The following is an 18,401-nucleotide window of genomic DNA, read 5'->3' on the forward strand; positions in this document are numbered from 1 at the left end:
GTGATGTTGCCCTGCTACGTGGCCCTCCGCACTTGGCCCCGTCCTGCAGCCGCGGGGTGTCACAACAGAAGCCATATTTTGGAATGATCAGCCGACACACTTGGCCTGCAGGTAAGAATGTAGAATTAGGTTAGTGAATTCTAGCTGCATTAGATAATTCAGTATTACTAATGCGCCCGTATCTAAGCAGAGAATAGGCCTTTCCAAGGCAGATTTTAGGCATCAAAAAGAACAGACGGGGAGGTCGTTAAGAAAAAGGGCAATAAGTAGTGCACAGCGCACAAACACATTGGCAGTAGGAATATATTTGTATTTGAGCATGATCAAAAATGACGATATTAGATCTTGTAATGCTAAAGCAAGTCTCTCCGAAAAGCGCTCTGTACGGCGAAGGATAAGACGCCGTGCATCGAAGCGTCTGAGTGCCACCCGACATGGTTTTGCACGAGCATGGCACCCGAGCATGGAGCAAGGTATCGTATTGTTGTCGTAGTTATTTTGTCCAAAGAGGGCTTGCGGTGGCGCAGTATTGCTCTATAACATTATTTTTGGACGGTATAGGGTGAACGGAAAACCTTTCCTTAATCGTCGTTTGCATTACTGTTGTTTCGTGATGTGGCGGGACGGGAGGCCCGTGGACTCCATCGCGGAGCCGACGCAGGAGAGGCTTACTCTCACGCGATTCAAACCAACTGGGTCCACGACGTTGGGAGCTTTCTCCCGTGGCACCGTTACTTCATGTGGACACATGAGAAGCTTCTCCGCGACGAATGCAACTATACCGGATACCAACCCTACTGGGAGGAGTCTCTTGACTCTGGCAACATCTCGGCCAGTGTTGTCTTCGACCCCGTCACCGGATTCGGAGGCGAGGGTGGCGACTGCCTGACCGACGGGCCGTTTGCGAACCTCACCCTCGGTCTGAGCAGCAATGGCTCCCAGATCTGGGAGGAAGACTACTGCCTGGCCCGCTCGTTCTCCGACACTGTCTTCGAGTATGGAAACACTACCTACATCGAAGAGTGTCTTTCTTATGACAACTGTGAGTAAACACAAAGGCGAAAGAAGGCCTGCCTTCATAGTCTACGCTTCACGTAATTCACCCAAAGCTAGTCCGTCTGATCGAACAGACACCGGCGCATTGGAATGCTACATGAGCCTGCCCCACGTAGCTGGTCACGGCGGTGTCGGAGGCACAATCCTCAGCGTCGCTGGCTCTCCTGCCGAGCCGCTCTTCTTCCTGCACCACACCAACCTCGACCGCCTCTGGTGGAACTGGCAGCAGGTCGACCCGGACACGAGGACTCACGACATCGGGAACTTGTCAAACATCCCTCCGTACTCGTACCTGGAGCAACACTATCTCGATTACCCGTCCGCGTCGCTGATTGACTGCTCCGGGGACAACGGCAACACCATCACGCTGCAGCACGTGCTGTGGATTGCGGACATTGTGCCGAACGTCATGATTGCGGATGTCATGGACCTGAGCGGCGAGACAGTCTGTGCTGAGTATGTTTAGGTCCAGCTAGAGATTCGGCTGACAGTCCCGATATTATGACATTTTTGGGTTCTTGTTTGCATGGGCTTTGCTATAGATTTGGTATTTTGTAGCTGCTTGGGGACGAATCGGTCAAATAGAGGAAATCAATGGAGTTGTTGCGATTGCGGTTTTGATAAAGTCGGAGCACATCTGAAGCCATTTACTGCCTAGATAAAAGCGTCAAAGATGCCACTATGCCCACAATCATGCGCGACTTTGTCCAGTGAAGTTCTTGAATCAATGATAAACTAGGACAAAGAAAAGAAGACATCTTCCCCCACCAAACTCATGCGCACCGCAGAGTGTGGCTGCTCAGCCGTAACCTGGTCAATAGAGGAGGTAGAGGTGGCATGTATAGAGAAACGAAAGTTGGTAAGCATTGTGGCCCCGGCAATGGGCATATCAAGGCCCTGGACTCTGTTTGACAAGGTGCATATGAGGCTCGCGGCCTCAACATCTCCCTGTGGCGTGTGTTAGTTATACACCTTCAACTATTTCTTGATCTGAAACGCATCTCACAAGAGCTGATCTGGTTATCATAGTCACCACCGTAATCATCGGTGACCTCGGCGAGGTTGTAGTTGTAGGACAGGGTGACGCCACGGTCATCACCCTTGTTATCACAGTCGACGAACCTAGGTACGCACATGCGTCAGCGAACTATTCCTGAGACCTTGCCCGATTGGACTCAACACGCGCATTGATGATCACTTGCAGGGGAATATAACACTGACTTGTAGAACTGGCAGTTCCCTCCGGTGTTTGTGCTCAATGAAGAAGTCTTGTTCTCATACTCGTCGAGGAATGCCTGACTGCTATCGAAGCTGCTGTAGTTGACTTTGTTTCCATCCTTGTCAGCGCAGTTCTCGATAGACCCAATGATACTGTCAAATAATTGCTTACCGCACTTCCCCGGTGCTGCACCAAATGACAAACAGTTGCCGCGGAAAGCAGCAATATCGCATTGGAGGACAAAAATGTACGGAGGAGTGACAACGGGACGATTAGGGTCAGGTGTCGAATCATGAGGGACTTCCTGGCGCCTGCTGACGGTGCCATCGAATGTGATCAACGGTGCGGTCATGAAGGCATTGTAGGCTTCCGGATGACTCGTCTTGACTGAGTCTCCGATGGCGAAGAGAGAGTTTTCTTGAATCGTGGGCAGGGCAAGGGAAATGGGGATCGCCAATGAAGCCACAACGGCTGAAACGAAAGTGTTGGTCCGCATGGCTAAGTATTGTAGTAATACTTGTTCTCAAAATGAATGTGCAGTACGATAGTTAGAGGAGTGAATTATGCCCCGGTGCGTCCCACTCTAACCATGACGGCAGCATGGGCAGCTTTTATAGCCAGGACATGACGATCAGCCCACAGAGAAGACTCGAAAAGATTCGAATCTGCGGTCTCTCGCCTTCTGTCGGATAAATCGGCGTGTTCATTTGTTGCTACCTACTCAACTGGGTAGCGGACCCGGCATCCGCAACATTCCAGGTGCCCGTGATGATTTAAGCCTTCGTGAATTTTATCCAATCCCTAAGCATTAACAAAACCTTCCCGTACAAACAATCCGCTCATCAAAGCATTTTGAGCGATTGAGTTTCTCGCTTTTTGTTATTAACTCATCACGAGAGACATGTTGACATCCTTCCTGGGCATTCTTGTTGTTCGTACTACCCTCCGGTTCATCCGAACACCCACCGAAGCCCTGTCTACAAGCGAACTTTAATACAGAATCCCCTGAGTCGTGCCAGGCACACTTGGGACTTTGGCTTCCTTGCCTTACCAAAATCGGAATATCGGATCGGCACAGAGTCTTCTTTAAGACGACGTTCCTAATGCTCATGGGAAATGTAATGACTGTCAATATACCCGCAGGGATATCTCCTCACAGGATAAATTGTGAGAATAATGCTCACTGACCTTAATCGCGATCTCGCAGCGTATATTATGCTTCCTCAGACCTATCTATGTGAAAGTTGCTTGCAGGCCACTATCACTCTCTCAAGCTTGTTTCTTGTTGGGTTGCCCATAAATTGTCATCGTCAACTCCTGGGAAGGCTATTGAAACCTTAATTTTGGATGTTGAAGTCGCTGAAATACACTCGCTGGGGGGAAAGCATAAGTCATGGAGCATTGCCTACTACTGCAGCGCACAGGTCACGATGCCCATGCAGTGGAATCTATTTTTGTACCTAGGTAACCAACTTTATTACAACTCAAAATATCCCAAATGAACCTCCTGGAAGGTTCATGTTGGGAGATCACCTTCGTGAAATGACTATAGAGAAAAATATGAGGCTGGTCACTCAGCTCCAATAAGGACGCTATCATGGCGGCCTACTTAATGTTCTCACTCAGACATATGGCAATGATGATACGCCTTAGTCTCGGATCTAGTCACTCGTCTGGGCCCATTGAAAGTATCCAGCACGGAGGTTATACAAGACGCGAAAATCCTCTACACCTGACGCGTACCGACCAGTCATACCGAACCTCCAGGGATTTGTGAAATGAACACTCAGGCATGTGTGGGAACATTGTCCCAATAGGAAAGTCAATTCTAATACTCCGCAAAGCATGACTGAAAAGCCAAGTGTAAGTCATCGAGAATCGTCTGATCTACAACAGAGGAACATTGGCAGGCGCTTTAGTTCGTAAGGTCACGTCCTGAAAGATGCAACTTGCCGTACATGCTAAGTATCCAATTGCAACCGGGAAAAGTCAAAGATGGGCTACCATGTCAGCCACCAAGCGTGCCTCCATGGAGACTGCCGAGACTGCCCTTCGCAAGAAGCTTTCAGTCAGTGACATGATTTAGCTGCAAGTATGAGGGTCACAGGCCTAAAACCCGACGAGATTGTACTCCAGCAACCCTTTAGCCACGCCCAGATCACGTTGCGACAAGATACCGGAAGATAGCATACATCCCCACGCAACGATTGAATTGATGTGATGATGTTTCTGCCAAGACTCAAAGAGGCTTCAACCTTCAGTATGGAGTTGCTGTATTGTACCGGACAGCGCCGTCCCCCCCCCCCCCCCTCACAGACACTTCTTCCCGGGGGACAGGGAGTGGGGTTTAGCTGGTGATGCCTGAATGTGGTAGACGGATAGTAAGACGAGATATGTAAGATGGAAATGCGTTGGGGGATACTCCCTCAGAGAAACAGATTCAGTCAAGAAGGTTGGGGGACATCTGGACGCGTTGGTTGCACCCAGCCCAGAGTACCGCTACAGGGTCGAGAACCCGCCTCCAAAGCATTTGCAAGTACCGGGTGTTAACTTCTAGACCAGGGCTCGTGACTCGAACACCGGATATGTTTTCAATCTCGGAATGTCTTGATAGAGCTTTTGTCATATGTTGACTTGTAAAACTTGGCCTCTTCAGAGGCCGCATTCTTCACGGCTGGGGAAATGGATGGGCCGTTTGACAGGCTGGTAATGTTGTATCCGCAAGGCTAGGCCAACAGCCCTGTTCATCATGTCTTGCCGGAATTCTGCCATCAATGCATCCCCTTAAGGCCTGACAACGGGTCTACCGTTGTGGGCTGTCAGGACAGCGTGAATGATACCTCTGTTCCTCCAGTTTGAGGCCTGCAGAACTAGGTACCTCCGTACGTGGCTGACCACTGTAGGTTAGAGCTTCTCGAAGCTTTGGAGCTTAAGTGACGCGAACCAATAGCCAGCTGCTGACAATGACGGAGCACCTACGTATGGGCCGGTCCACCCCACCAGAATGCGGGGCTAGCGGGGCTCTGCAGGGGATGGTCATGCCGTCATTGACACCTCAGGCAGAGCTTCGACCACTCACAGCTCGCACATTACAAGTGCTCCTCCTTCGGTGCAGCATCCCAGCCCGTCTCAGGTTTGGGGGATGGTGCTGAGACGGGCGAGACGGGGGCAGATGGACAGACAAGACACAGCGGTTGCGTGCTTGTGCTTGACGTCTTATCGCCGCGAAACACAGATGCTGATACCTCATTGACTCGGCCCCCTCACCGTCTGCTCCCGCTGCTCCCTTCTCCCCCTCTCCCCAAAGGGAATCAAGCTTCATGAATCCCCTCATCTTCCGGCCCAGACCAATCTCCCTGTACAGAGCCGTCAAGCCCTTGTTTAACCACCACGCTACAGCTACCATCATCAGAAGACCACTGCCGAGTGCATATTTCGGCACCTCAGCGCCAAAAGCCATGGCCCAGGAATATAAGCTCAAGGGCGTCACCTCGCTCGACCTCAAGCCAGGCGCCAAGAAGGAGGTCGAGGTTGAGGGGCTCGACACCAAGGTCCTCCTCCTCAATGACGGAAGCAAGGTCCAGGCTGTCGGTGCAAAGTGCACCCACTATGGCGCTCCTCTAGTCAACGGAGTCCTGACCACAAACGGCCGTCTTACCTGCCCTTGGCACGGAGGTTAGTCCCGCTCCCCTTCTCTTGTACGTTGGACAACAGGTCAATCTCGGAGTTAGAAGCTTACACTGTGCTCTTCTCTCCAGCTTGCTTCAACGCCAAGACCGGCGATGTCGAAGATGCCCCTGCCCTCGATGCCCTCCCTGTCTACAAGGTCATCCAGAAAGACGACGGTTCCGTCTACATCTCCGGCGAGGAGGCCACAGTCAAGGCTGGCCGTCGCAAGCCCAACATCAGGTGCAAGGTCCAGTCTGCATCAGTGGAAGACAGAGTCCTGGTGGTGGGCGGTGGCTCCGGCGCTATCGGTGCGATCGAGGGTCTCCGTACAAACGGCTTCCAGGGACCCATCACTCTGATCTCCAACGAAGGCTACCTGCCAATTGACCGCACAAAACTGTCCAAGGCCCTCATCACCGATGCGAGCAAGGTCGAGTGGCGCGACAAAGAGTTCTTTGAGAGCGGCAGCATTGAGATTGTTGACGATGAAGTCACCGGCGTCAGTTTCGCCAACAAGACGGTTAGCACCAAGGCCGGCGGGAACTATGGCTACAACAAGCTCATTCTGGCCACTGGCGGTACAGCCAAGTCGCTCCCTCTGCAAGGCTTCAAGGTGCTGGGCAACATCTTCACGTTAAGAAACGTCCATGACACCAAGCAGATTGTGGACACCATTGGCGACAAAGGCAAGAAGATCGTTGTCGTTGGCAGCTCCTTCATCGGAATGGAATTTGCCAACGCCACCGCTGCAGACAACGAGGTCCATGTCATCGGCATGGAGGGCGCACCTCTGGAGCGTATACTGGGAACTGATGTCGGCACTGCCCTCCAAAAGGCCTTCGAAGGCAAGGGCATCAAGTTCCACATGAACGCCGGTGTTGACAAGGCTGAGCCTTCGACATCTGACCCCTCCAAGGTGGGCGCCGTGCTACTGAAGGATGGCACCCGCCTGGACGCGGATCTCGTTGTGCTTGGTGTCGGCGTTGCTCCCAGCACTCAGTTCCTCAAAGACAACACAATCGTGAAGCTTGAGGGCGATGGCAGTCTCAAGACCGACGAGAACTTCAGCGTTGTCGGGCTCAAGGACGTATACGCGATTGGCGACATTGCCAGCTACCCCTACCACGGCCCAGGAGGCGAGGGCAAGTACGTCCGCATCGAGCATTGGAACGTAGCGCAGAACGCCGGGCGGACTGCTGCTAGCCACATCGTCGCACCCACGAGGAAACCCGCACCCTTCACGCCAGTCTTCTGGAGCGCCCTGACCGCACAGCTCCGCTACTGCGGAAACACAATCGGTGGCTACGACGACGTCGTGTTCCAGGGCAGCCTGGACGAGGGCAAGTGGGCCGCCTTCTACACCAAGGGCGAGACGGTAGTGGCAGTTGCCAGCATGGGCAAGGACCCTGTAATGGTACAGAGTGCGGAGCTCATGGCTCTGGGCAAGATGCCCAACAAGTCCAAGCTGAAGGAAGGCCTGGACCCGGTCAGCCTTGGACCACCGGAGTAGAGCCACGCTGTACAGAGGCAGCTTGTTGTGGTGCAAAGCATGTTCGTCACAGTGATTTTGGGTGCCCACACGGCCTGCCTGATAACGCTCGTAGCATCGAGAACGATGATGACAATGCTCTCGGTCTCTTGAGGCTCACGATAACGACGCGCGGACGCTTGTATGGTTACACACCAAGTAGTGTTTTGGTAACATGGATTCTGACCTTTCTTCACCTTTCTTCAACGACGATCATTGGTCTGCTACATGGCCAATCGCTGACATTGTGTGGTAATGCTGGCAATTTTGGATGACGCGTCACGGCTCCACGGTGCGTTTTGCATTGCTCTGAAGCCTGAGTGGCTCACTCATCAGCTCTGTCACAATTAGTGGCAGGGGCTCGTAACGTGCCTGCTGTCAGAATACCACTGCTCGGACGCGCCTTCCCCACCCCCGTCAATCCGGGTACTGAATAACGAAGCGTCACTCATTACTTCTAATGAACTCGAATTCCCAGTTCTACCGCAGCCATAACGGTGAGAAGATTCTTCGGGGCATCCAATGGCAAACTGTTTAGAGTCCAAATATCTTCCCCGTTGTGCAGTCCAACGTCTGGCAAAGCCGGGGCAGTGTCATCAGGAATTTGGTCCCCTTACCCCTTACTCATGCCGAGTATGGAATCCACAAATTGCACATCTCAAAAGTTTGGTTGTGCTAATTGACAACCCGTCTTCTCCCTAGGTGCCATGATTGTCGGTACAGACGGGGGATTGATAGTTGACCCATCTGAGTCACATTTTCAAGCAAACGAAATGAGACGAGACATGCCATTCCAAAGACTTCCCAAAGGCTCCCTATAACCTCGCCCGCAAATGTCCAGACGACATGGACGTAAGACTACAGGCAAGCGTGACCCTATGGCAACCAATCAGAGTCATGTCATTTGGATTTAGACTTCAGATGGTTCCAACTCCAAACTTTAAATGCACTGCAAAGAAAGGAGACGGTCATGACCTGATTCTCCATTATATCATGACCATCATCATCATCAGTTCTGAAGATGATTGAAGCAAACGATATCCACAATGGCCTCCCTATGCTACTGGCACTGGCGTGTCTCCTAGTTGCAAGTCGGTACAGATTCTGGTTGAAAGGGTATTGGTACGGCAAAAGCTCCAGACCACAAGAGAAGCTAGCTCCCGGGATCGATGGAACCCAGCTATACTACGGCAGAAAGAGATGGCCGCAGTACGAGGCCAGGTTCAATCTCAGGCTATCCTATGTGTACGGACCAGTCGTTCTGATCAGACACCATTCTACCACTTGGCTTGCCAGGCTTCAGCGCTGGTTCGACCGCTTGGCCTGTCGGTCTCAGGAGGGAACAGACACCACGGTTCTCATCAACTCGCTGTCCACGAATGAAGGCGTATTGAAATCTCTAATTGCGTCGTGCGCCTCGCGACGGCCTTCGATCCCCGCCGGGAAATATCTCAGCCGTGGGCAGAGGATCGTCCTACAGCCATACGGCCCAGCTTGGATACTACACCGTCGGGTGTTTACATCGCTCTTAACGAAACACAAGATCAGTGACAGATGGAACAAAGCCCTGCGCCACGAGGCAATGGTCATGGTGGGCCGTATCGCCGAGCTAGGAACCACCTCACGCCACCCGACCGACACGACGGTATTGGACGAGGTATCGCGCTTCACTGCGTCGAGCGTTTTGCAGATCACATACGCCCGAAGGGCGGAGACTCCGGATGATCCAATCTTGAGAGACCTGCGCATGGTGTCGCAGAACATCGCGAGCGCCTTCACGCCCGGCAAATACTGGGTCGAGGACTTTCCGCTGCTGGACAATTTCCCTACCTTTCTCTCGCCATGGAAGAGGAAGCTGACCGCCGACCACCTTTTTGAGATGGCACTATTCGAACGCTTGCTTCACGGTGTGGAGGCCGGACTAAACGGGAGCCAGGGGGGAGGTGGCTCAAGCCACGACAAGCTGCGCGAGCAGACCGGAGGCAGTGTGATAGCCCCCGAATCGTGTGCCGCTGCCGACCTGCTTCGGAGCAAGCAGTTCCAGCTGGATCGAGAGAGCATCGCATATCTCGCGGCTGGCATATTCGAGGCCGGCACGGAGACGACAGCCATGACTCTCAACACATTCCTGTTGGCGGCAGCATGCTACCCGGAAACGACAAGGCGGGCACAAGCAGAGATCGATGATTATATGAGCAGTAAAGACAATACTGGGGAGCTGGTCCCAACATTTGAGGATTTGCATCAATTGCCATACCTTGGTGCAGTCGTGAAGGAGGCTCTGAGGCTGACTCCCACGGGCAGCTCTGGAGTTGGACATACCCCCACAAAGCTGGAGCCATATTTTCTCGATCTTGATCGTGATGGCGTTGGTGGCACAGACAAGCTTGCCTTACCCCCAGGGGCTACCGTCTTGGCCAACACTTACGGCCTGCATCACGACCACGACCGGTACCCAGACCCCTGGCGTTTCGACCCGGGCCGATGGATTGCTCCGGTAGACTCGGACCAGGAGTCTCCTCCACCAGGCGGGGAGAAGTGTTCGCCATCTAGCCACTCCCTCGACTACACCCACGCAAACTTCGCCTTCGGTTTCGGGCGAAGGATTTGCCCGGGCTCGTCACTAGCCTCACACTCCCTGTCGATGGCCATCGCGCTCCTCCTGCTGTGCTTCGACTTCGAGCTGACGGACCGCGCAGAGGCCCACCGCCACGGCGTGGAGAAGCAGGACCGGGAGGAGTTTAGGAGGTGGGCCGAGCTGTTCCCCGGCGTCGGGGGCGGGGCCCAGGCTGCGATGCACCGGGAGCGGGAGTCCAAGTTGGACCACCAAGACGAGGGGGACCGCATCGGAAGGGGACTCATTGACGCTTACATCGCGTTCACGTTGTCCAGGGAGCAGTTGGCGGAGTGCATCCGTCTGGAGCCTCGGAAGGGGAGGCCGTGGCTGAAGGCTGTTGGCGATGTCCTGGCGTCGACTTACAGCCAATGAATTGCTGAGCTTCTTCGTGGCATTCCCATATCAGCATGGCAATGCTCAAAATACTCCGAGTGGATGTTAGAGAATATGCCCATATTCAAAGTGTATTGCTGGTCGGGGAAACTTGATCAAGAGGGAAACCGGACAACGGCTCTCTACCTAGGTACATGGCAAAATGAGGATATCGTGAGAGGTATGTTATGGAGGCGCTTGGCACTTTTGGGGGTTGGTTTCCTTCCTTTTTCCTTGGGCTTGATCCTGGGGGCGGGTATGGGTTTGTTCGGAGTTAAAAACATCAACACCATGCGCCGCATTGATAGCAACGTACCAAATACGCGTACGTAATGGACTTTGTTCAACCGGCTTGAGAAGCAGGCAGGCGCCTTGGAACACACAATGTCGTCGACGACTCTTCCTCAATGTGACTCTACATCGCAGGATTTCTCAGCAGATATAGGCTACTGGCCTCTGGGAAATGGTTTCCCCGGGGGCGTTGTGACAAATTTAGCCCGGGACAGACTGGAGCCAGCGAATTTGCAGTTGGGTCTGGTTGCTTTGGCCGGAACAAGTGATCCGGAAGGCGCCTGGATTTTTCACCTGGCAAGTGCCTTTCAAGCTTAAATTTAGGGTAGACTAGGCCGACCGTTACATCCTGCAACATGGGATTCTTTTGCGGCGGCTGTTTTGGGATCCTGATGTGGTGAGGCTCTGCATCTGCGGGTGGTCCGCCTAGAAGTCCATGACGTCGATTCTGCCTATCAGAGGTAGATCCGACCTAGTCGTACCGCCCCTTAGCTCTGTCAACACAATGACGCCTGTTGTCCGTCATACGCCACCCAGTCTGCCACCGTAATGCAAGTCTCAAAATCCCATCAGAGATGTCGACTCTACCAGCCCAAAATTAACTGCCGAGTCCCAGAATCAGTCTAGCCTGAGATGACACATGACTTGGTAAAGGGGAAACGGTGGCTTGTGGATACCAACCGTGTCTCCTGCTGCAGTTATTGGGTACAATTACGGGACATCAACGGCGGCCAAGGTAAGAGATCAGGTTGAGTAGCTGAATGTGTTCTCGGATCCCTACGCACACAGGCGAAATCTGTCTTGTGGTCCCCACAAAGTAGATCGGTGTCCCTAGTACTTATAAGTACAAGACACGGCCCACAAACTCGTGGCTACTGTTTGTAACAAAGCTACTCTCCCTCCGTACACCAAGTTTCCTTTTGCCAAACAAGTCCCAAGTCACATTTTTCACTTTGATACCCAGTACCACTAGATCACCATGTCAGTCACACAGGCAGCTTTCCAGGCCGAAAAGGCCGTCGGTCACGATGGCAGCACCATCACACAACAAGATGTCACCAACTACACAGAAAGCGGCAGGAGCGAGACTATGAAAGCGCTCGTCTGGCAAGCCAAGAACAAGGTTGAGGTTATCGATACTCCCCGGCCCAAGATCATTGAGCCCCGAGATGTTATTCTGAAAGTCACCGGAAGCACTCTTTGCGGAAGTGACCTGCATTTACTTCACGGTGAGTAGTTCCTAAATTGTGATACCATGCTCCAATATCATGAGTACTCATCATTTTACCAGGCACCGTTGTCCAAATGGCCAAGGGCGACATCCTCGGCCACGAGTTCTGCGGCATCGTAGACGAGGTTGGGTCCGAGGTCACGGGCATCAAGAAGGGCGGCCGCTACGTCGCGTCCTTCCAGATCGCCTGCGGCGACTGCTTCTTCTGCAAGCAGAAGCTGTCGTCGCAGTGCGAGCGCACCAACTCCAACACGACCGAGCACGCCATGTACGGCGGCCAGACGGCGGGCATGTTCGGGTATTCGCACTTCACGGGCGGCTTCGCCGGCGGGCAGGCCGAGTACGTGCGCGTGCCGCTGGGCGACCTGAACCTGCTGCCCATCCCGGACGGCGTGCCCGACGAGAAGGCGCTGTACCTGTCCGACGTGCTCGCCACCTCGTACAACTGCGTCAAGGACACGGCCGTGTACAAGGGCGACGAGGTTGCTATCTGGGGCGCCGGGCCTATTGGTCAGATGTGCGGCATCTTCGCCATCAACGAGGGCGCGTCTAAGATCATCTTTGTCGATGAGGCGGTCAGGCTGGACCTGGTCAAGAGCAAGTGGCCCGCGGAGCACCAGGACAAGCTGCACCTTGTCGACTTCAAGAAGCTGAGCTTTGGCGTCACCAACAAGCCCACTGTCGTCAGCACGCTCAAGGAGCTGTGTGGTGGCCGTGGCCCCGATGTCGCTCTGGAGTGTGCTGCTGGCGAGTACCCCAAGGGGTGGATGCACTCGGTTGAGATGGCAGTCGGTGCTGAGACAGACACCAGCGAGCTGGTCAATGAGATGATTGAGAGCGTGAGGAATTTCGGTCGATGCGGCATTACTGGTGTTTATGTCGGATACGTAAGTTGCCCACCTTCCTGGGCGTTCCACGCGATGGCTGACATTTTCTTTCAGACAAACCACTTCAACATCGGATCCCTGATGGAGAGGGGCATTCGACTGATCGGAAACGGACAAGCCCCAGTTCACCTGTACTGGGAGAAGTTGATGGAGGACATCAAGTCCGGGAAGCTGGATCCTCTCCAAATGGTTTCCCACCGCATCAGCCTGGAGGACTTGGACAAGGTCTACTACAAGTTTGCAGCCCACGAGGATGGTATCCAGAAGATCTTTGTGGAGACAAAGCACTCATTCCCCAAGGCTGCCGGGTCTCCTGAGTTGACGCGGTATTAAACGCCGATCAGATTGGAACATATTAGCTAGCGTCTGTATGTAAATTCACAATTACTGTCATCATTAGTCGATTTAGGTACGCCCAAATCGAACTTGGGGAGCGTATTTGGCGAAGAATACCAGCAAAACTTTTAATTCCACCAGCAATGAGTGAGAAATTACATCCTGTCCAAACACATGAGGATGTCATAGGCTATTCCGGTACACAAGTCTGTATAACCTTTCAAATACCTTACTTTTGAATCGTGATGGTCTCCTGGGGCAGTGGAACTGCGACTTTACTGCAAGTGACCCACTCCCTGTTAGACTTCTCAGCATGCTCCTCCCGTCCCGTACTGGGTTCGAGACCCGAATAGCTCTTGCCCCACGACCGAGCATGTCATCACGGAAGTCGCCCATCATCTTTTCGAAATCGGATCCTCTAGCCTGAGTATCTCTGATGCGAGTGATTGTCCGCCCAAGAGTCACACCATCTTGCAGGGCATTGACACCAGCCTCGCCTCGGACCAGACAGACTCAATTCATCAGTATACTTCCGGTGTACGAAAGAATTGGCAGCAAATTTTGGAGGCAGAGAAAAGGACTCACAAGGCGTCATAGAATGTGCTGCGTCCCCTATCAGCATGACCCGCTCAGCTGGCAACTGGTCCGCACTCAGTTCCACACCCTGCAGGACAATGCCTGGCCTCTTGTACCTCCCAACAGCAGTCTTATCGACTAGTACGCGCAAGTGGTCAGGATAGTCCTTGACCCTCTCTCTGACAAAGGCAGCCAGCTCCTCCCTCCTCGCGTTGACTGTCCAATAAGGGTTCTCATCCGTGGCCTTGGCCGCTCAGCCCTGCTCCGACGATGAGGACATGGGGGTAAGTTTTGGAAGCCATGATATGTGCGAGGTTTGATAGGAGGCGGTGCCTGTTGTGTTGAATGATGAATTCAGTGTTAGCATTGTTGACACAGAGAGAAGCGACGTATTTATATTTCTTCAACGGCAAAGTCAGGTCCAAACAGATAGACGCATGTCCTTGGCCGTTCACAGTGCGGATTGTGTCAAGTGCCATTGAGCATTTGCGCGCCGCAATTAACCTGGACTCGGAAGTCCGAGTGGTCCGAGTGGTATTGCATTAGACTTGGAATTTTGTTGCCCATTTCGTTCCTCGATGTAGCAGTCAATTCCCATTTTGCCTGCTGTGGTGTCCTGCAGCTTGGTACGAAATGCAAGAAGAGGTCAGGGATAAGCTGTCGCCGAAGGTAGCTTCAGACGTCTGGGCATGTGGAGAGCCGTCCCGTCCCACCAGTGCGAGAGTTAATTCCCGTTGCTAGCGCTTCCACTGCGGCTCTTTTGCCGACGCCTACTCCAGAACAAGATCATATTTGTCGTATACGGCTAGTGCTTTGATTCGTATCTCAGCACACCCATGGCCGAGAACCCCTTACCTTGGGAGCTGAACCACCTTGATGGATACTAGTAGAGTCATCGTTAGCCTGGGCTGGCAGCCAGCCCTGCACAGGGACGGCAGTTGACAGAAAGGCCCCTATTGGCTACACAGCACACCACTGCGATACTGTTTGCAGTATTGGGAATGGTCTTCACGAGCTGAAGTTCTGAATGCGGCTGGCCAACATCACGCGCACAGCACGTTATCACTAGGATGGCCGCGGCTGAAGAGTTATTTAAGAGGAAGGCAAGAGGTGTGCTTGAGACTCCGAGATGGGATTCCTCTCGACAACTACCTTGACGAGGTCCTCGAAAACGCAGACACATACACTACTAAAGAGCTCATTACAGACCTGATGGCACAGGGGTCTGTCACTCCTTTGGAAGAAATGGAGAGGCAGTTCGACTCTTTCCCGTCGTCCACGCTGCAATTGTCGCTTTTAGATCGCGGTGGGAGTGCCCAACAAGCCTCAAGAGCGACACCGCCGGTTCAGAAGAACGGCGTCAAAGACTATCTCGACAGAGCGAAGAACAACGTGGGGCCACTTCGTGACCTGCTACTGTCATTCGGGGTCTCCGTGGTCTACAGCATCGTCTACTGGATATTCATCTACTTTGTGCTCATTCGTGGCAATATCCAAGTCGGATCCGTCCTCTTCGATGCGTCCAAGACCAATTTGTTGGTGTCAATCTTTTCGCAGTTTGCAGCCATCTTGTTCGACATGGTCATACGAGACCTCTTTGGCTGTCTGAGAATGGGCTTTGCGAACACGCGCCGCGGTTTGTCTCTCGTGAACTTTCTCGGAATGGGAGCCTCGTCCTCCCGGCTGTCGACCTTGGAGTTCACAATCATCAAATGGGTCAGAGACAAATGGCGTGGTTTGTTCAATCTGTGGTGCGAGCTTAGGCTTGCTATACCTGTCATGGGCCTTGCGTTCGGCTCCGTACTGAAGTGTAATCTGCTATCCCTGGCTCTCTCTGCGTCTCGAGGTGCAACTGACATCTCGCCTAGTCCAGGCCGATTTCTTGTATTACTTCGTCTCTGATCATGTCCAGATCCCGATATTCGCTGGACTCGTGCCAATCGATCTGCGAACGCTTATCACCATCCCGGCGTCAGATTTATCAATGTACTTTGCGATATGGACTGCGAGTCTACTCTCTAATACGAGGTATGCCGTCGACATACCGTTCGACACATGCGGCGAAAACTGCAGGTCCTTGATCCTTCCGGGAGGCATCGAGATGGCACGACAATTCAATTCATCATTGAACTACACCATCTTCGATAGTGGTTTGTTGGATGATGCTGAGACAGTTCGCATCGAAAATGCGCCTGGATTGATTCTCACATTCGAGGCCTTAAGAAGTGACTTCCTCTTCGACCCTGATAGTATTTCAGGCGATTGCGTCTTTGGAGGGCAGATGATCAACAATACCCTTCAATTCTGCGTTAAGCAGGTGCATCATTCTTTGGCCGTTGGTACGTATAGCCAGGTTCCATTGAGCGAAAACGAAATCATCATTCTAAGAAGCGACACGCTGGACAGGCTGGGCAGCATGCCCACAAGACCTCTACGACACGAAGAAATGCAACGATAACAGAACGTGGGTCTCTGGCTCATTGGGATGGTCTACGAATATGACTGCATACAAGCAGTTCACGACTACATCTTATGATCGACAAAATTCGTCTATCATAGACGTTCAATTGACAAGTAAGCCACAGCCAATGTTCCTGAACGCAACCGAGTTTATCGCCATCGCCAATCGAGTCCTGATACCCACTTCTTTTGAAAGCGAAGTGGACAAGAATAACATAAATGCCCTCAATTACTTCCTGACCTGGGCTCACCGGACGTATCGCTATTCGTTCCCGGACGACAGGAACACTCTCATCACGACCCTGCACAACTTTCTTGCAGTGCCTCTGCAGTTCACGGTCACTGCTGTGCAATTCTCAAATTACACAGCCGAACAGTTGGGTCTCGGCTCATTTCCGATGCCAAATGACACAATCACTGTAGCAACCAGTGGCCGGTCCAGCTCACGGCTGTTCATACAGCCCTGGGCGGGCTGGCTCTTCATCGCCGGGAATATAGTTCTACTTGCCTTCATCTTCGGGGGAATCATGTTCATGCTTCTGCAGGAAGCCAAGCTCCCGCACACAACAGGGGTGGAGGAACTTGACGTCGTCCGGTCACTAGAAACCATAAGATGTGCAAAAAGACCTGACAGGGCCGCTAGACAACCAGCTGCTTCTGCTGCGGCGAGGCCGCTCTCAAGGTCTGCCGAGGAACTCAATGGGGTACCGTTAGATCATATCGCACTGCATTTGACAGCATCTGAACCAATTTCGAGCTGGGCCCGGATTTTATACCTTCGGCAGTGGAGGGTGTTTAATACACGGAACAACACCAGACACGGGCATCGCGACTAAGAGGGTCGCTGTCTCTACTTGATAGTCCTAGAGCTAGACTGAGAAGCCTCAAAAAAAATCAAAGTCGATTGACTGAGGAGCGTATCTGTCAACGAGGGCAAACAAAAGTTCAAAAGTCTCCGTACGAGCAATCCTGGAAGTAGCTCCTTCTGGCTCAAGAACGAGGAAATGGCCCAAGGCACTCCGGATAGTGCAAAAAAGTATCCATTGTACCTCGCTCGACAACGCGGACGTGAGCGGTAATTAGAGTGCTGAGAACTCCCTGGGTAATATGGCGATACAGAAGTGAAAGGCAAGTTCTCGCGGAGGAAGGAAAGAGGTCCGAATGACAGATTAGTCTGTTTTTGCTTGCTCGCTCTGCGACGGGTGAATAATGAGGATGCGATAATCATGAAGACAATGTGCAAAGGAGCCAGATAACCCGATGTGATAGCCTCAGAAGATCGTGCCCCTTATAACTCCAAATGGTGACTTATAAAAGAGGTAGAAACTTCGCAGGTGGTTGCTGAGGAGGAGCGACGATAGGTGGCTCGGCTGTAACGGTCATCGGAGGAGGTGGTGGTGCCGGAGGAGTGGTACTTGGCCCCTTGAAAGCCTTCTCGACGTCCCGCCAGCCCATTATTATGGCCCATAGGACTGACTGGGAGTAAATTGCCAAAATTGAAATAATGGCAAACAGAGACGGACCATCATTGGGCCTCAGTGCAGCTGGCAGGATCCCGGCCATTAGTCCCATCATGCAGACATATGCTGCAAATAGAGGCCATAGCCACCTCGTGTTCTTCTCCCGGTTAGTCTTCAGGTATAAGTTCTTGAATGTTGCCAGGCCCGCGATTACCAGATTGCTGGCACAAGCAACGACGATTCCCAAGGCCAGCCAGAAAAAGTATGAGTGGTGCCCTTGTTCCGTACTTCCATCATTGACCTCATAACACACTACTTTGCCTTCTTCGTTGGCCTGGGCGACGATGTATACTTCTCCAACCAACGCTGCTGCTGCGGCAAGACCAGCAATGGAATGCTTCCAGTTTCCAATCATGAACCTGAAGATCCTCTGGATGGCAGCCGACAGCTGCCTGAAGGTTTGCCAAAACTCTGACTGCGTTCCTCTTGATCGTCAGCGTCCATAGTCTGCACCATCGACAATGGGAGGGAGGTATAGGAAGTGCGAACAGATACGGATGGAATGGGATGACTTACCATCCAATTAGACGTCGACATTTTCTTTAGTAAATGAGAGAAAGTATGCAATTTCGTGTCTACTCCCTAACGGTATAGTGGTGATATCGTCTCAAGTATGCGGATCTGTTGAAAACACTTCGA

General features: G+C 52.6%; 7 protein-coding genes across 7 annotated transcripts; 5 read left to right on the forward strand and 2 right to left on the reverse strand.

The window, feature by feature from the left end:
- Positions 1-738: 738 nt before the first annotated feature.
- On the forward strand, positions 739-1,522 carry INS49_012540 (uncharacterized protein; the record flags this gene model as incomplete). The annotated part of the gene is made up of 2 exons (XM_043173243.1): positions 739-1,042; positions 1,131-1,522. The coding sequence occupies 2 exons, from the start codon at positions 739-741 to the stop codon at positions 1,520-1,522; spliced, it is 696 nt and encodes a 231-aa protein (XP_043022540.1).
- A 471-nt stretch (positions 1,523-1,993) lies between these two features.
- INS49_012541 (uncharacterized protein) lies at positions 1,994-2,771 on the reverse strand (the record flags this gene model as incomplete). Its single annotated transcript, XM_043173244.1, has 3 exons — positions 1,994-2,004; positions 2,063-2,178; positions 2,278-2,771. The coding sequence occupies 3 exons, from the start codon at positions 2,769-2,771 to the stop codon at positions 1,994-1,996; spliced, it is 621 nt and encodes a 206-aa protein (XP_043022541.1).
- A 2,962-nt stretch (positions 2,772-5,733) lies between these two features.
- INS49_012542 (uncharacterized protein) lies at positions 5,734-7,454 on the forward strand (the record flags this gene model as incomplete). The annotated part of the gene is made up of 2 exons (XM_043173245.1): positions 5,734-5,950; positions 6,034-7,454. The coding sequence occupies 2 exons, from the start codon at positions 5,734-5,736 to the stop codon at positions 7,452-7,454; spliced, it is 1,638 nt and encodes a 545-aa protein (XP_043022542.1).
- Positions 7,455-9,054: 1,600 nt separating this feature from the next.
- On the forward strand, positions 9,055-10,461 carry INS49_012543 (uncharacterized protein; the record flags this gene model as incomplete). The annotated part of the gene is made up of 1 exon (XM_043173246.1): positions 9,055-10,461. The coding sequence occupies one exon, from the start codon at positions 9,055-9,057 to the stop codon at positions 10,459-10,461; it is 1,407 nt and encodes a 468-aa protein (XP_043022543.1).
- Positions 10,462-11,731: 1,270 nt separating this feature from the next.
- INS49_012544 (uncharacterized protein) lies at positions 11,732-13,203 on the forward strand (the record flags this gene model as incomplete). The annotated part of the gene is made up of 3 exons (XM_043173247.1): positions 11,732-11,981; positions 12,044-12,870; positions 12,925-13,203. 3 exons carry the CDS (start codon positions 11,732-11,734, stop codon positions 13,201-13,203), a joined length of 1,356 nt encoding a protein of 451 aa, XP_043022544.1.
- Positions 13,204-15,027: 1,824 nt separating this feature from the next.
- Positions 15,028-17,078, forward strand: INS49_012545 (uncharacterized protein; the record flags this gene model as incomplete). Its single annotated transcript, XM_043173248.1, has 3 exons — positions 15,028-15,592; positions 15,651-16,121; positions 16,189-17,078. 3 exons carry the CDS (start codon positions 15,028-15,030, stop codon positions 17,076-17,078), a joined length of 1,926 nt encoding a protein of 641 aa, XP_043022545.1.
- Positions 17,079-17,550: 472 nt separating this feature from the next.
- Positions 17,551-18,299, reverse strand: INS49_012546 (uncharacterized protein; the record flags this gene model as incomplete). The annotated part of the gene is made up of 2 exons (XM_043173249.1): positions 17,551-18,177; positions 18,279-18,299. The coding sequence occupies 2 exons, from the start codon at positions 18,297-18,299 to the stop codon at positions 17,551-17,553; spliced, it is 648 nt and encodes a 215-aa protein (XP_043022546.1).
- Between the last annotated feature and the right edge of the window lie 102 nt (positions 18,300-18,401).

The sequence above is a fragment of the Diaporthe citri genome, assembly GCF_014595645.1.
Source record: "Diaporthe citri strain NFHF-8-4 chromosome Unknown scaffold_6, whole genome shotgun sequence".
Classification (NCBI taxonomy): Eukaryota; Fungi; Ascomycota; class Sordariomycetes; order Diaporthales; family Diaporthaceae; genus Diaporthe; species Diaporthe citri.